This window comes from Conger conger, chromosome 3, assembly GCF_963514075.1.
Source record: "Conger conger chromosome 3, fConCon1.1, whole genome shotgun sequence".
NCBI lineage: Eukaryota > Metazoa > Chordata > Actinopteri > Anguilliformes > Congridae > Conger > Conger conger.
The window spans coordinates 36,015,299-36,029,660 of record NC_083762.1 but is presented as its reverse complement, the minus strand read 5'-3'; the positions used below and the strand labels follow the sequence as shown (position 1 = coordinate 36,029,660).

The 14,362-nt window shown below is 40.6% G+C and overlaps 1 protein-coding gene across 1 annotated transcript; it reads right to left on the bottom strand.

Annotated features, from left to right (window-relative positions):
• Positions 1–2,512: 2,512 nt before the first annotated feature.
• LOC133124207 (retinol dehydrogenase 7-like) lies at positions 2,513–12,479 on the bottom strand. Its single transcript, XM_061235193.1, has 5 exons — positions 12,320–12,479; positions 10,585–10,899; positions 8,786–9,044; positions 7,897–8,060; positions 2,513–5,672 (listed from the first exon to the last, which is right to left on the bottom strand). Exons 2-5 carry the CDS (start codon positions 10,895–10,897, stop codon positions 5,449–5,451), a joined length of 960 nt encoding a protein of 319 aa, XP_061091177.1. The 5' UTR covers positions 10,898–10,899; positions 12,320–12,479; the 3' UTR covers positions 2,513–5,448.
• Positions 12,480–14,362: the final 1,883 nt, after the last annotated feature.

Below are 14,362 nucleotides of genomic sequence, written 5' to 3'. Positions count from 1 at the left end.
TCGCTTCTTCCCCCATCCAGATTCTAATGAAATCCGCCCATCGCGTCGGTGAGCGTGTTCGAGTCAGCTGGGGTGTAGGCTATATCCGAACAATGCACTGGCACGGAGTTCTCCGCACCCTCCTTCACATCCTGCCCACGTCCCCTCCCTTACCACTCTTTCTTTCTCATTTGCCCCGCTGTTTTAAGGGATACAATTGAATATTTCTTCATTTTGAGCTACAACACCGGCGACTGAATGTTTCTCTTTTTCAGTTAAACGGCATTATTACCTTTAAGTCAGATATAATTTAATTACAAATGTAGGATCATATTCAATGAATAAACTTTTTTCCTGCGTCAGAATTAGGCTAATTCGGTTCTGACCACCGTTGCCGCAGAATTGCGCGCGATGTGATGTTCTGACAGAAAAATATGTAAATGATCATGCAATGCATCAGGTTTGTACGTCCATGCGATTATTATCTACCCGCTATTGCTGCAGTCACCACCAAGGATTAAAGGATGAGTATTTATCATATTTTCTCATGTGATAATAATGCACCTTTCGAAATTATAGGCTATATTTTTTGCCATCTCAGCGCAAAGCAACAAAAAAACAAAGTGCATCCCACGCACACAAATACAGGAGCGCGTGCACACTGTCCACACCTCCCACACTTCTTGTCCTCTACCTCCCCCTATTGCTAAGCGTGGTTTATTATTCCATTCAGCTCTAAACATTTACTTATTGTGGCAAATGTTTTCTTATCAATAGTAAAATATTTGAGGAAAATGTCATCCATCATTAGATTTGTAAGAATTGCTCAAATTTGCTTAGTGCTGCACCTGTCAGATTGAAAGCCAACGGATTATGATCTGTGTAATTTACCTAGCTCCTTTGCTACAATGATCCATGCTCATGTTGCTATGAAAGAATAAGGAAGTAGTTTTAAACACCACCATTGTAAACACTCTGGAGACATTGGGCCAATATAAAACACACTTAACGGTATACAGTTTGCAATTACATCAAACCCTTTGGATTAATCTAGAGCCTTATCTTGATAAAGTACAGTTTACTTCATTTGTCCCGATTATGATTATGTCCCGGAATAGGTTTGTGTTCATGAAAATGAGAAAATCTTTGATTTCAAAAGATTGACAGCAAGCAGAAGGATTGACGGGTTACACTCCCGTACAGGTACCCTTTAATAAAAGGAAACTGAGGCTACAACGGACACATGCTCACCAAAATTGGTCTGACAAAGCTTGATTTCTGTTGTGACATGCAGATGGTAAGGTCTGAATTTTGCATAAGGAAGATTAATTAATATTGTGTCAATGGTTCAGGCTGGTGATGGTGGTGTAATGGTGTGGGGAATGTTTTTCATTTAGTCACTTAGTTTTTTTATTTTTTGCATCATTTGTGTGAATTTGTGTTGGAGAAGGAAGTATTTTATAGCATTAAAATTAAGGGGTAATGGGATAGAAGTGGGCAAGGGGTGAATACTTTCAGAAGGCACTGCATTTTTCCACTTTGTCAAGCTCCTCTGGGCTCTTGTGTGCTCCACGGATGCCCCCACCAAGCCACCAGTCATTAAGTATTTGGACAGTGGTACAATTTCTGTTCTTTTGGATCTGTACTCCAGCAAGGTCACCTTAATTTGAGGGTATTTACATCCATATTGTCTAATCTGTGTAGGAATTATATCCCCTTTTATACATAAATTAATTGGACAGTTGGCCTGTCAGCGGTTTCTGATTAGTCAAGTATGTTCGATCGCTTCCTTAGTAAAGGTATAAGAAAGCAAAGCAAACTAGCAAACAAAATGGGTATTTCTGCTCTAGGCTTTGTCAGATCATCAGAAACAGCTGCTAATGACTTTAATTAATTAAAGGCACACCCTCTGCCTGTGTTTAGTCCTTAAATTGGGGTTTCAAAATATACAGTTGATGGACCGACACAAAATATAATATAGCTATACAATAATTCAAGCTCATTGGTTGAAAAAAAATTGGCATTCAAAGAGAAGATGGAGGGATAAACAGTGTTGTGGTTTCAGGGTGTATGTCGCTGCAACTTCTGTCTTGAACGTTAGAAGTGCAAAATTACCTACTGTACCTTTAAGATGACTGTAGATCAATCAATAGCTTGGGCTAACCATAGTTTTACTAATAATCACTTACATTTCAATTTAGGCAAATAATTTGGCACTAAATCCTAATGTAATTACCAACCAGTAGAAATTTACTAGATGAAACGGTGCGTTTATGTGTTGGTGTAAATTACCAGACATGGCTGTCATACTCAAGACATGCCGTGAAATTTCAGTGGAGACATGGCATTGCCACATGAAGAGTCCACAGATTAATAGGGGATTATCCAAGTTCTGTTTTAACATGTGTTAAAACAGAAAACCTCCACTCACAACCGACACCCCCACTGAATTTTAACCAGTTAGATAATATCCAGAAACCACAGTTTTCATGTAGTGCTATAAGTCTATGGAATTCAAAACAAATTAATAATATGACATTGTTCAAATTCTTTTTATTTATATCAAGGCATTGGCAAAACATGCTTATCAGGAGGCAGGCAGCACTTCTACATTGTTACTACACCAATTACATTACATTCAAATAAATTCATATAAAGTTCAAAATCATAAAATAATTCAGTAGATTATCCAGCTGGCCAAAGCTCTCTAGGGCTGAATAAGCTTTTGAATACACAGCTTCAGCATAATTTCTCATTTAACGTGTTCTGTATGCAAATGCAAAACAATAAAATGACAGTGAAAAGGTAGGCCTTTGTAGCTAGTTGCTTGCTACTCCTGAAATCAATGGTGGTCCTTTAAAACTACAGCTAGTCAGGATGACTCCATCATGGCTGCATCTGAAATCACATACTAGTTTACTATTTAGTGTGTCAAAATAGTATTTGTATGTCCAAAACCATAGCTGCAAAAAAACACTCCATAACAACTAGCCAGATATAACACTACATTCTGTGAAATATCATAGCATGCGAACGCTGGACGCTACGCTGGTACGAGTAGCCTACTGTGTTAGTCGGGACCCAAGCAACCAGGAGGGAGGTGTTCAAACGACAGTTGAACAATTTAAATGTGAGTATTAGCTTTAACTATACTTAGCGGAATGTAGTTAAAATCAATGGATATGTATTTTAATCCTTTTTTTCTTTTTCTTTTTTTTTTTGGAAAATCACTAGATGCACGTCAATCAACTTTCAGTAATTTCCAAGCGAGCAGGGAAGAAGAGTAACACACGGCCTTCGCTTACGGACACAAATATCTCTTGCAAATCAAGACTCATAGGATAGTTTCTGAATCAGATGGAAGCGGACCTGATTCGAAACTATCCTATGAGTCTTGATTTGCAAGAGATATTTGTGTCCGTAAGCGAAGTGCGAGAGTTCTCTCGGGTGACCGAAACTTGTGGACCGGAGAAAGCAGAGCAAAAACCAAGCCACAAGTTTTCAGTCTTTGCACAATGGGAACATACAAATAAAATAATAAAGGCATGCTCACTCACGGTAGCTTGCTACCTAGCTAGCGAGTTTGATGGAACAATAGAGTTAATTTCTTTAATTAGAGTTTACTGGCAAATCAAGACCCGCATCGGACAGTTTCTGAATCACATGGAAGCAGAGGCAGTGTGCAGCTGTGCGTCCCTGCTTGCTTGCAAATTCTGGGCAACATTGTTGCAAGGTGATTGACGTATATCGGCTTTTCCCATTTTTACTTGAATGGCTGCTTCACCATTCTGCTATGGCTGCTACGGATTGATACTTGAAATAGAGCTGTAAACAAGCATTGGAACGCACAGCTGTGGTATATAGGCATTTTCTCACTACTATGAACCAATGAAATTGCGAGATTGGCCTACCCGTTTCATTAAAAAAACAAAAACTCACTCAAGGACGTGATGTACCAGCTGCACGGGTTGCATCCCTCCGCTGAGTCCCGGGCCGAACAACGCCCTTTAGATGTGATATAAATTCTATTTACCATTGCCTGTCGTGAGTTATTGCTTAAATATAACAATTACCAAATATGATAGATTTTTTTCATTGACTAGAATGTCTGTACTAGAATAATATACAAGAATAATATACAAGAAGACAATTGCTATGTAACTTTAGTAAACTATAACTGCCAAATTCACTTGCTAGTTAGCTTCCCAGATTGCAAGCGACTACAGGCCAGATCTGCGCCTGTTCTGGCTGCCTTCGCCACTGCCTGACATGAGTTATTGCTTAAATATAGTGGGGAGTGTTTGATTTTGGAAGCAGCCCGTGACTATATTTGATCCCATTTGGTATTTTTATCTGCCTCCAGCCGTAGACAGTTTCCATATATATTTTAATTGACTAGCTGCTCAAATTGACAAATTATCATGAAAATGCATTGTTTCCACATACATCAAGCACAGACAATATTCCAAATAATTCCAAGTGCTTGTGATTGATAGTCACTACCATAATGCATTCTTGCCATTTCTTCACTTCTACTGGCCCAAGGTATTATTTCCTCCTTAAACTGGAGAAGAAATACAATGGAACCTCAGAGATATCAACCCTTCAGGAATATATATATATATATATATATATATATTTTTTTTTTTTTTTTTTCAGAATGGTTAGTTGCATACTCTAATCTTCCCTTTTTAACAATGCTCTGACTTTTTGTAACTGTAAATAGTTCTGTATTAAACAAGCTACAAGCTGGGCATCCCCCCCATGTCAGATTTCCATACGATGCTGTATTTAAAAAAATCTGCCCATAGTTTAATTCTGCCCGTCTCAGCATTTTTTCTTGGTCAAAAGGTTTTGGTTTCTCTGTAACTTATTCAGCAAGAAGCTGTAAAAGCACACAAGCTGAGAGGCCAGGAATGGTTATCGTCATGTCATAAAAGACAGGGTTGAAGCTTCAAAAGGTGAGCTGTGGTTTATCAGCAGGCAGGTGGCTTCTGACTGCTCAACTCGCCTGAACCACAAACTGCCTTAGCGGTTAATGCAAATACTGTGGGGTGCAAATATTTGGGCACCCCTGGTCTGTAACAATGAATCTTATTGCATTTATAGTTCAGGTTTGCTTTTGATCACATACAGTTAAACATGAGACCTTTCTGCATATTTTAAAGATTGCTTTTTATTTTCATTTTTTACGTTTTTTTAAGGAAAAGGGCCCTGTGTAAAAGTTTGGAACCCTTTTGAATTATAATTTTTTACTTTTCAAAAAGATGATTACTAAGGCCCAGACACCAGTGATTTACTTGTTAGGGCTTCAATGAGTCAGGTGAGTATAATTTCAGGGCTGAACTTTTTATTCTGAAGTAACTCCATGACTTCTAAAGTATCCAAATGCAGTGGTGTTCTGTCTAGTGTTAACAACAACGGGCTCCTCTAAACAGTTCAAGGATGTCAGAATGAAGATGGTTAATGCTATATAACACATTTCTCAGGCTTGACAGAATCTTTTAGAAGCAAGTAATCAGAAATGAAGGTGGGCATGTAAGACAGTGGGATCCAGAAAAACTTTGCATCCCACCCGGGTGAGTAACGGGTTCGAGGATGAACTGCTGCGATGGCATGCTCCATGCAGTGAACTACCTTCATCAGGTCCATGTCTGGCATGTTTTCCATTTTCTTTAAAAGCATTTCATCCACTGGAAAAAAGAAAGCATGGGTTACATCTTTGTTTATCAGCATAGCCACATATATTGAAGTTAAAAAATGACTTCTGTAACCACATTCCACTTTAACAGACCAAATTTACCAGACCAAAATCAACAGGGTGGTCCCCATCTGCTGGTGACCCATTTAAATACGCTTACAATGAAGGAAATAATAATTTGATCCCTTGCTGATTTTGTAAGTTTGCCCACTGACAAAGAAATAAACGGTCTATAATTTTAATGGTAAGTTTATTTTAACAGTGAGAAACAGAATATTTTTTTTTAATCCAGAAAATCACATTATATAAAAGATATTAATTAATTTGCATTTGAATGTGTGAAATAAGTATTTGATCCCCTAGCAAACATGACTTAGTACTTGGTGGAGAAACCCTTGTTGGCAAGCACAGAGGTCAGACATTTCTTGTACTTGGTCACCAGGTTTGCACACATCTCAGGAGGGATTTTTGGTCCACTCCTCTTTCCAGATCCTCTCCAAATCCTTAAGGTTTTGAGGCTGTCGCTTGGTAACTCGAAGCTTCAGCTCCCTCCACAGATTTTCAATGGGATGAAGGTCCGGAGACTGGCAAGGCCACTCCATGACCTTAATCCACGACCCATTTTCATTGTCCTGGCTGAGGGAAGGAGGTTGTCGCCCAAGATTTTTCAGTACATGGCCCCGTCCATCCTCCCCTTGATGCAGTGAAGTCGTCCTGTCCCCTTATAATGTTATGTAAGCATAATGTTTCCACCTCCATGCTTGACGGTGGGGATGGTGTTCTTGGGGTTATAGTCAGCATTTCTCTTCCTCCAAATACGGCGAGTCGAGTTGATGCCAAAGAGCTCGATTTTGGTCTCATCTGACTACATCACCCTCTCCCAACCCTTCTCTGCATCATTCAGGTGTTCATTGGCAAACTTCAGATGGGCCTGTACATGTGCCTTCTTGAGCAGGGGAACCTTGCGGGCACTGCAGAATTTTAATCCATGTTACCAATGGTTTTCTTGGTGACTGTGGTCTCAGCTGCCTTGAGATCATTAACAAGTTCCTCCCGTGTGGTTCTCGGCTGATCCCTCACCTTTCTCATGATCATCGATACCCCACGAGGCAAGATCTTGCGTGGAGCCCCAGACCGAGGGCGATCGATGGTCATTTTCTGTTTCTTCCATTTTCGAATAATCGCACCAACAGTTGTCTCCTTCTCACCAAGCTGCTTGCCGATGGTCTTGTAGCCCATTCTAGTCTTGTGCAGGTCTAGAATTTTGTCCCTGACGTTCTTAGACAGCTCTTTGGTCTTGCCCATGGTGGAGAGCTTGGAATCTGATTGATTGACTCTGTGGACAGGTGTCTTTTATACAGGTAACGAGTTGAGATGAGGAGTACTTTCTTAAAGCGAGAGGACTAATCTGGCTGTGGGAGCCAGAATTCTTGCTGGTTCGTAGGGGATCAAATACTTATTTCACTCAATCAAATGCAAATCAATTTATAACTTTTATATGATGTGATTTTCTGGATTTTCTTTTTTTTATAGACCGTTCACTTCTTTGACAGTGGGCAAACTTACTAAATCGGCAAGGGATCAAATAATTATTTCCTTCACTGTACATGAGATTTTATTTACAGGACCATCCGACCTTCAATACCAGAAGAGGTCTGAGTTAAATAGGTTTAATCTCCAAAACAAGTAACACCACTGTTTAACATTCTGCACTCTGAATACCGAACACAACTGAATCAACTGTTAAAACCCCTTACTTATCCAACATGTAAAATAAATGCATTCAATTTAATTTGTTCATTATTCCCATAAGACATCAATGACCAAATAAAATGCCAAATTTGTTGATAGGCAGAGCAGCATGCTGCACAACTCAGAGCTAGATTAAAAGTCTGCCTTAAACACATGTGGATAATGAGCAGGTTTCCAAAATAATTTGAAAATTATTTCAAAGGGAATAATCAAACCTACTTATCCCACATACTCATCTTAAGCCTTAAAGCTGCTGTGCTGCCTGCCTGGCCATTTGAGAATCCCCCTTTTAATCAGTACCAGCCCATTTATGGCCCATTTCTCAATAGTGTTTACTTTGCCCTTTTCTGGGAAACTAAACCTTGACTGAAGGCACACATTCGGTTTTATTTTATTTTTTTATGACCCTTAGATATTAACAAACAAAATGGATGGACTGTTGCCCAACTCATTGTGTCAATTACCTTTGTCCAGGTAATCATGTCCATATTCTTCTTTGACCTCCTGAGGCAGTTTAGCCCATGCTTTCCTAACGCTTTCTCCGACTATTTTCACATCAGTCACACTAGTCTTGAAAAACCCTGGTTCAATGCACAGGACTTTAACCCCAAAGGGTTTCAGGTTTTTCCTGGAAAAAAATAAAATAAAAGATTTGCAGATTTTTATTGTGATTGTTAACAAAAAACACTGACCGAACACACTAGAGGCCTGCAATGGCTTTGGGATCCCTCCTGACAGTTTTTGCAGTTGCGGGATAAGTTCTCTGATACAGGCGGCCAAAATGAAGTGCCTATGCACTGGATGATTATCTAGTTTGCGAAAAAGCATTAACCATTACATTTCATACAAAAACCTTGATGGTTTAATTTCCATGTATGAGCCTAGCCTATGGCTAGTTTAATTTCAAGACTCTTGTTAAATCATATTGGCCTGTTTGAATTGTGACTTGCGTGTGAGGCTGTCCATTCTGTTTTAAATAGCACTTTAAAAATGCCTTCAAAATTCTGAATATGCATCTCGCTAAGGTAAATCATTCAGAATTTATATCTTCATTTAATGTTAAAGGATGGGAGCAGGGAAAATATCACTAGAAAACAGTGGTGCGGGTAGGAATGGTCAGAAATGTTGCAGGCAAGAATGGGATTTAAAAAACAGTCCTGTGCAGGGCTCTAGACTACACTTCTAATGGCTCTATACTTGTGTCTTGGTAGACATTAACAAGATGAGGAGATCTACAATTCCTGAATACTTCATTTTGCTGGTGGAGCAAGTTTGTCGGGTGTCGCAATGAAAAACGTGTTGTGGCAGGGACCTACTGTACATTCCATTAGACAATGTAAAAAGGATTATTACCGAAGACTGTCATTGAAGGCCTCCACTCCAAACTTTGACACACAGTAAGGTCCACCAATTGCACTGATCCTTCCAAAGACGCTGGCAACATTCACCACTCGGCCACGGGCTTTCTTAATCAGTGGGAGGACGCTTAGCGTCACTGCAATGACCCCATTCAGATTCACATCCAGCATTGACTTATAGTCCTCAATGGTGAGCCAATCACAGTTTGCTGATGGCACAGAGACTCCAGCATTGTTTACCACAGCCCACAGACCTGCGAGATCACACACAGTCACAAACTCAAACTAGGCCTGTGGAATCAAGCAAATGCGCGCACGCACGCACGCACGCATGCACGCACGCACGCACGCACGCACTCATACAAAGATTTATAAAGACAAAGCAAAAACTGACCCCAAACAAAATGTTTTATCGATGTCATAAGAGGTGAGTGAGCTTTACACTAGCAAATTTGCACATTTATATTACGTTGCAAGGATGCTTTGGAACTTTATACACGGTTAGCCAGGTCAGTACAAGCAGGATACTTGGCAGCAAAGGCTGTATGATGTGTCAAAGTGCCTTGAGACCTGTAACTTCTCATTGTTTCAATTAGCAGGTTTTTTTTGTAAAGCCAACTTAAATATAACTCACTGTGATTATCATGGCTCATGTTTAAAAGTCAGCTATTCCTGACAGTTTTGAATTTAATGAAGTTGTGATACGGACGTGGGATATATGTTCCTTGGTCCACTCTCAAAATTGAAAAAAATGTGTAGGTGTTGCTAAAAATGTTCAGCAAAGGAAAAGAAAGATGGTGCCATTTTGTGATTTTGTGTCCATATATAGGTCTATTTGGTGTGAAAAACAGCTGTTCCTCCTGACTATGTCTGCATGCTTTTATGCAATTAGTTGCTGCCACATATTGGTGCACAGGTCTACCTAATAAAGTGGTCACTCAGTGTATGTTGACAGTATTTGATGTTGTGGTGGTTATAGTAGAATTATTTTCTTCTTGTACATAGTGCATACAGAAGGGAAGGAATTGTATTGGAAATGGAATTGCAATATTGGTCTGAAAAATCTCAATTATTTTTCCAAATCGTTCAGCCCTAGCTAAAGGGATAAGCTATGAAAGGACAGAATCAGCTGTGTAGTGTGAATATGAGGGTAGTACTCAATATATTTTAGTAGTTAAATAGACAAATTCAAGGTCAAAAAGATTTTCAATGGATTTTAATTTTTCAACTGAAATTCATATATTTGAATACATTTTGAATCCATGTGTCCTATGATTTCATAGCTATTTTATTACATGTCACCAACACACCAAGTTTAATATTAATGTAGGCATTATTTCTCAAATTTACGACTGATGATTTTACTAATTTTCTATTTCAAAAGGAATGTTCTTCTAAATAACACACAAAAAAATGTAATACCTTCTGTGACATGATGCCTCTCAAAGCAACATTAATATCATCCAACATATTGACTCAAATTTACAACTGGAAATTTTTCTCAAATTTACTTACTTTTCTTAAATTTACTAAAAACACTGACATTTCAATAGCTTCCATGGAATGTGGCCTAGAGGCCTCAACCAAACTTGAGTCTCATCATGTAATAAGTTTTATTTAAATAAAAGTAAATTATTTTTTCACACACCCATACTTTCATGTAAACGGAAAATGTATCAAGAACGTATACAATTAATGCTAGCCAAGGACATTAAAATGATTTTTGCACACCGAATCTGAAGCATGTTTCAAGAGAACAAGAAAAAGGGCAATTAGCAGTTTACTTAAACCTACCTTTTTCACCAACCTGGGTTTTTATTGTGGCAGCTGCTTTGTTGACACTGTCTGTATTTGCAACATCCAGGTGGATGGTGGACAGTCTTAGCGAACAGACTTTCTTCAGCCCATCTTCACCCTTCTCCGTGAAACAGGAGGCAATAACGTGGTAGCCAAGTTTGTCCAGGTGTCTCGCCAGCAGGTTACCAAACCCAGAGTCGCACCCAGTGATGTAGACATATTTGTCCGATTCATTTCCGACTCTTTTCCTTTCCCTGAACCATCGGTACAGGAATAAAAACGCCAGCAGCCCAAGTAGGTACAGAAACATCGCTGAGACCAAAAAAAATAAGTGACACTCTTTAAATACTGAATATTCTTCAAATACAACAGGTTTGCAAGTAGATCAGACTGAAAAAAAGGCGATGCAAGTTAGTGAGCACCATAATTATTTGGACAGTGACACATGTTTTTGTTATTTTGGTTCTGTACTCTAGCACTCAGTTTAAAAGGATATGTTGATAATGAGGTCAAAGTGCAGACTGAGGGTATTTTCATCCATATCGATTGAACTGTGTCAAAATTATAGAACCTTCTGCCGTTGGGTCAATGAATAATGCGGACAGTTCATGTGGTTATATACACCACCAGTTTTTCATGGTCAGTCATATTTTTTGTTTGGTGTCGTGCACCTGGAACGCCTGGAGGTCGGAACTTGGACATTTCAACGGGAACGATGGTAAATGGAACGCAGCATAACTTGAATCAAGTAGAAACCGGGAGAAACGTTTCAAGGCTGGAGCCCGCCCACAGTTACACTCTCATTGGCTGTCCACAATGTCAATCACAGGAGTGTGGACGAAATCGGTGGTTATGTTTTCATCAGTCAGTCAGGAAGTTAGCAAACAGCACTGAGAACACTGGAAAAGGTCCGGGGCTAGTCAAAAAAAGATTACCGCCTGAAGCACCGGAAGCCCGACGCCACTGCAATCTACTTCATGTCCTCGTCTTTATCTGATTTGGCGGGTAACAAAGTCTAAAGTTCTACAGCCTAAAAAAAACGCCAAGTTAGATCACATGTTCCGAATAGTGATTTTCATGGCAAATAAATACCAATTACTTCTAGATCATCTTTAGTTTGTGTGTATATGCAAAGTGGCATTCCTTCCGTTTTCATAAAAACGTGGTACGAGACACCTACGTGATCTGTCTCAGCATAGAGTAATGGTAGTCCCTTGTGACAGTGTTGTGGGGAAGCTGTTGCGATCGAGATCACGGTCAGCTATATAAATTATTGGCAGGTTGAACGTCATTCATCAATATCACGGCCGGTCAGATCATAATCCTACATAAGTGAGCCTAGCAGGTCTAATATTATTCCGTAAATTTAGCTAATCACTTACAGTCTACACAATGATTGGGACCAAATTGTCTTAAAAAATTACGTTCAGTACACTGATTAAAAATGCAACTGTAGCCAGACCAAACCAGTAGGTTCGCCTAAATTAGGCTACATTCTGAATATGTTATGCAAGCTAGTTCCATTCTTTAATTCTTAGTTTGTTAACATGCCAAGAAGCGACTAACAGAGACTTCGTACTTTTCAAAAGTTCGGGAGCAAAATGGCTATGTTTCCATGTTTTGGCTATACAGCTTTTATGTTAACAATTACACTTACAGTTAGAACTACGTTGGTCCCAGAACTTTAAATTAATAACTTAACTCTAAAGTTGAAAGTTGAGAACACACGTACCTGTGTATAATCGCAACAGGTGCCCTATTAGCGAGTTGGCGAAGTATTTGCTTGTATGCCTTTTTTGCCGTGATGGTCGACTTTGCTGCAGACCACTGAACCAAGCCCTTTGCTGCAGACCATTTGAACCTTCCTTCTTAATCACGTGACAATTCCCTTGATGACGCGTTGAAGGACAAGCGGTGACAGCAACCCATTCAGGAAGTCAGGAGTTAAACTAGGCTTAGATGACATGGCATCCCTTAAAAAATATTATGACGGTGCCCAGTCAATATCAGTTTTCATATAGTTTGGATGGTTGAGTAACAGAAGAAAACAAAGATATAAAGGGGAACTTCACTGCTGCTGCAACCCTTTGTGTGTCCTCCGTAGGACTGAGTTGCACCAGCTGTACTTCAGTTCAAACATAGCTTAGTTAGCTAAAAGTTTAAATCCTACTAATACTCTTGATTTTTGCATTACTAACATAAAAGCAGTGATACAATAAGCTAACAACATAAGCCTATAGCCTACACCGACACTCACCAGAAGTAATCACAGTCATTCATAAATGGTTAAACATATTTTCTGCACACAGCGTTTTCTGCTAACACCATGGCATTTTGCAAGTCAGTAATCAAGTAGAGTTTTCATTTAGGGATATAATATTTCAGACATTATTTATTTTTTATTATTATTATGACATCTTGCCCGGGTTTCCCTTCAACACGGATCAACCAGTTGCCCACCACTGGCATGCTAGTAGTGGACAGGGGGTTTCTGGTTTATTGAGAGGGTTCTTTGAGCTCTGTGTACCTTCCTTTTCTTAATTTTTGCTATTCTTTATTTCTCTCTCTCCACCCCTTTTACCCTCTATTTTCCTATCTTTCTGAACGGGCAGCAAGTTATGTGGCCAGCATGTGGCTTGACTATGGCCAGTGCGAACTTGCAGTCCAGCGGACCACCCTGAACAGCTGTACCTGGAATGAGGAGGGAATACCAGTGGCCTGACCGCGGCTCTCTCTGACCTCTCCAGGTACCCCAGAGCCAGTAGGGAGAAGTCCCTCCAATCCGGCTGCCAAAAGGGGAGGAATCTGCCAACTGATCTGGGACCAACAGGAGGAAACCACTGTTAGCAGATCTGACCACCAGAGGGAGCCATCGAGGAGCCTCAAGGATTCGGAGAGCCAGCCAGAGGTGCAGATCCGTTCCTGGCCTGAGAGGGCGACAAGGATCCTTGAGATCCATCCAGCAGAAGCAGAGACACGCTTGAAGACTACCCTGGCAGAAGTCCCCTGCTATCAGGAGGAAGAGCACCACTGCTGCAGAACGTTATTTTACTGAAAACCAGAGGGGAGGACAAGAGCTGCTCAGAGAGAATGCCCGGACAGGGTTACTCCCCAGGCCAGCACTAGCTCTTTGCTGGGCCTTCGCCTTTTTCCTCTCTCCCTTTTTTTTAGGCTCTGCAGCAGAGACATCGGAGCCACCTCGGAGTACGAGGTGCAAGGAGTGGGCAGATTGGGGGACCCGTGGACCTCCCCCGATGACAGCGGCACCTACCAGATCCGAAACTGAATCAGTGTATTGGACCAATGCCACAGGAAGGGAGGTCCACTAGCAGCAGGGGTCCTGAACCATCAGCTCCCCTTGCATGTTCGGTCCCCCTGGGACAGACCATCAGCATAAAGCATGCTCTTGATCCTGGCCCCAGGCAGGAGGAAATAGCAACTGGAGTTAAGCCAGGAGGCCGACGCCACAGCGGCGTCCGCATGACCTGGATCCAGGAAACTGGAGAAGATGGCGGCGGCAATGACTTCAAAAACAGCAATAAAAGGCACACAGTTTTCTCCTTTCTACAGCAGGTTCCCTCAGATGTCACCCTTCTATATGAGTGCAGAATTCCGTTCTGCACAATGGATAGTGTTCTGAGGGAGGAATAGAGAGGGGGTGACTCTCTGATCATGTGCCAACATTGCACATGCAGATGGGGTCGGCACATTGGCCAAAAACCCTTTCGTTAAAAAGGGGGGTCACCCTATTTCACAAACTCAGACCCATGTTCCA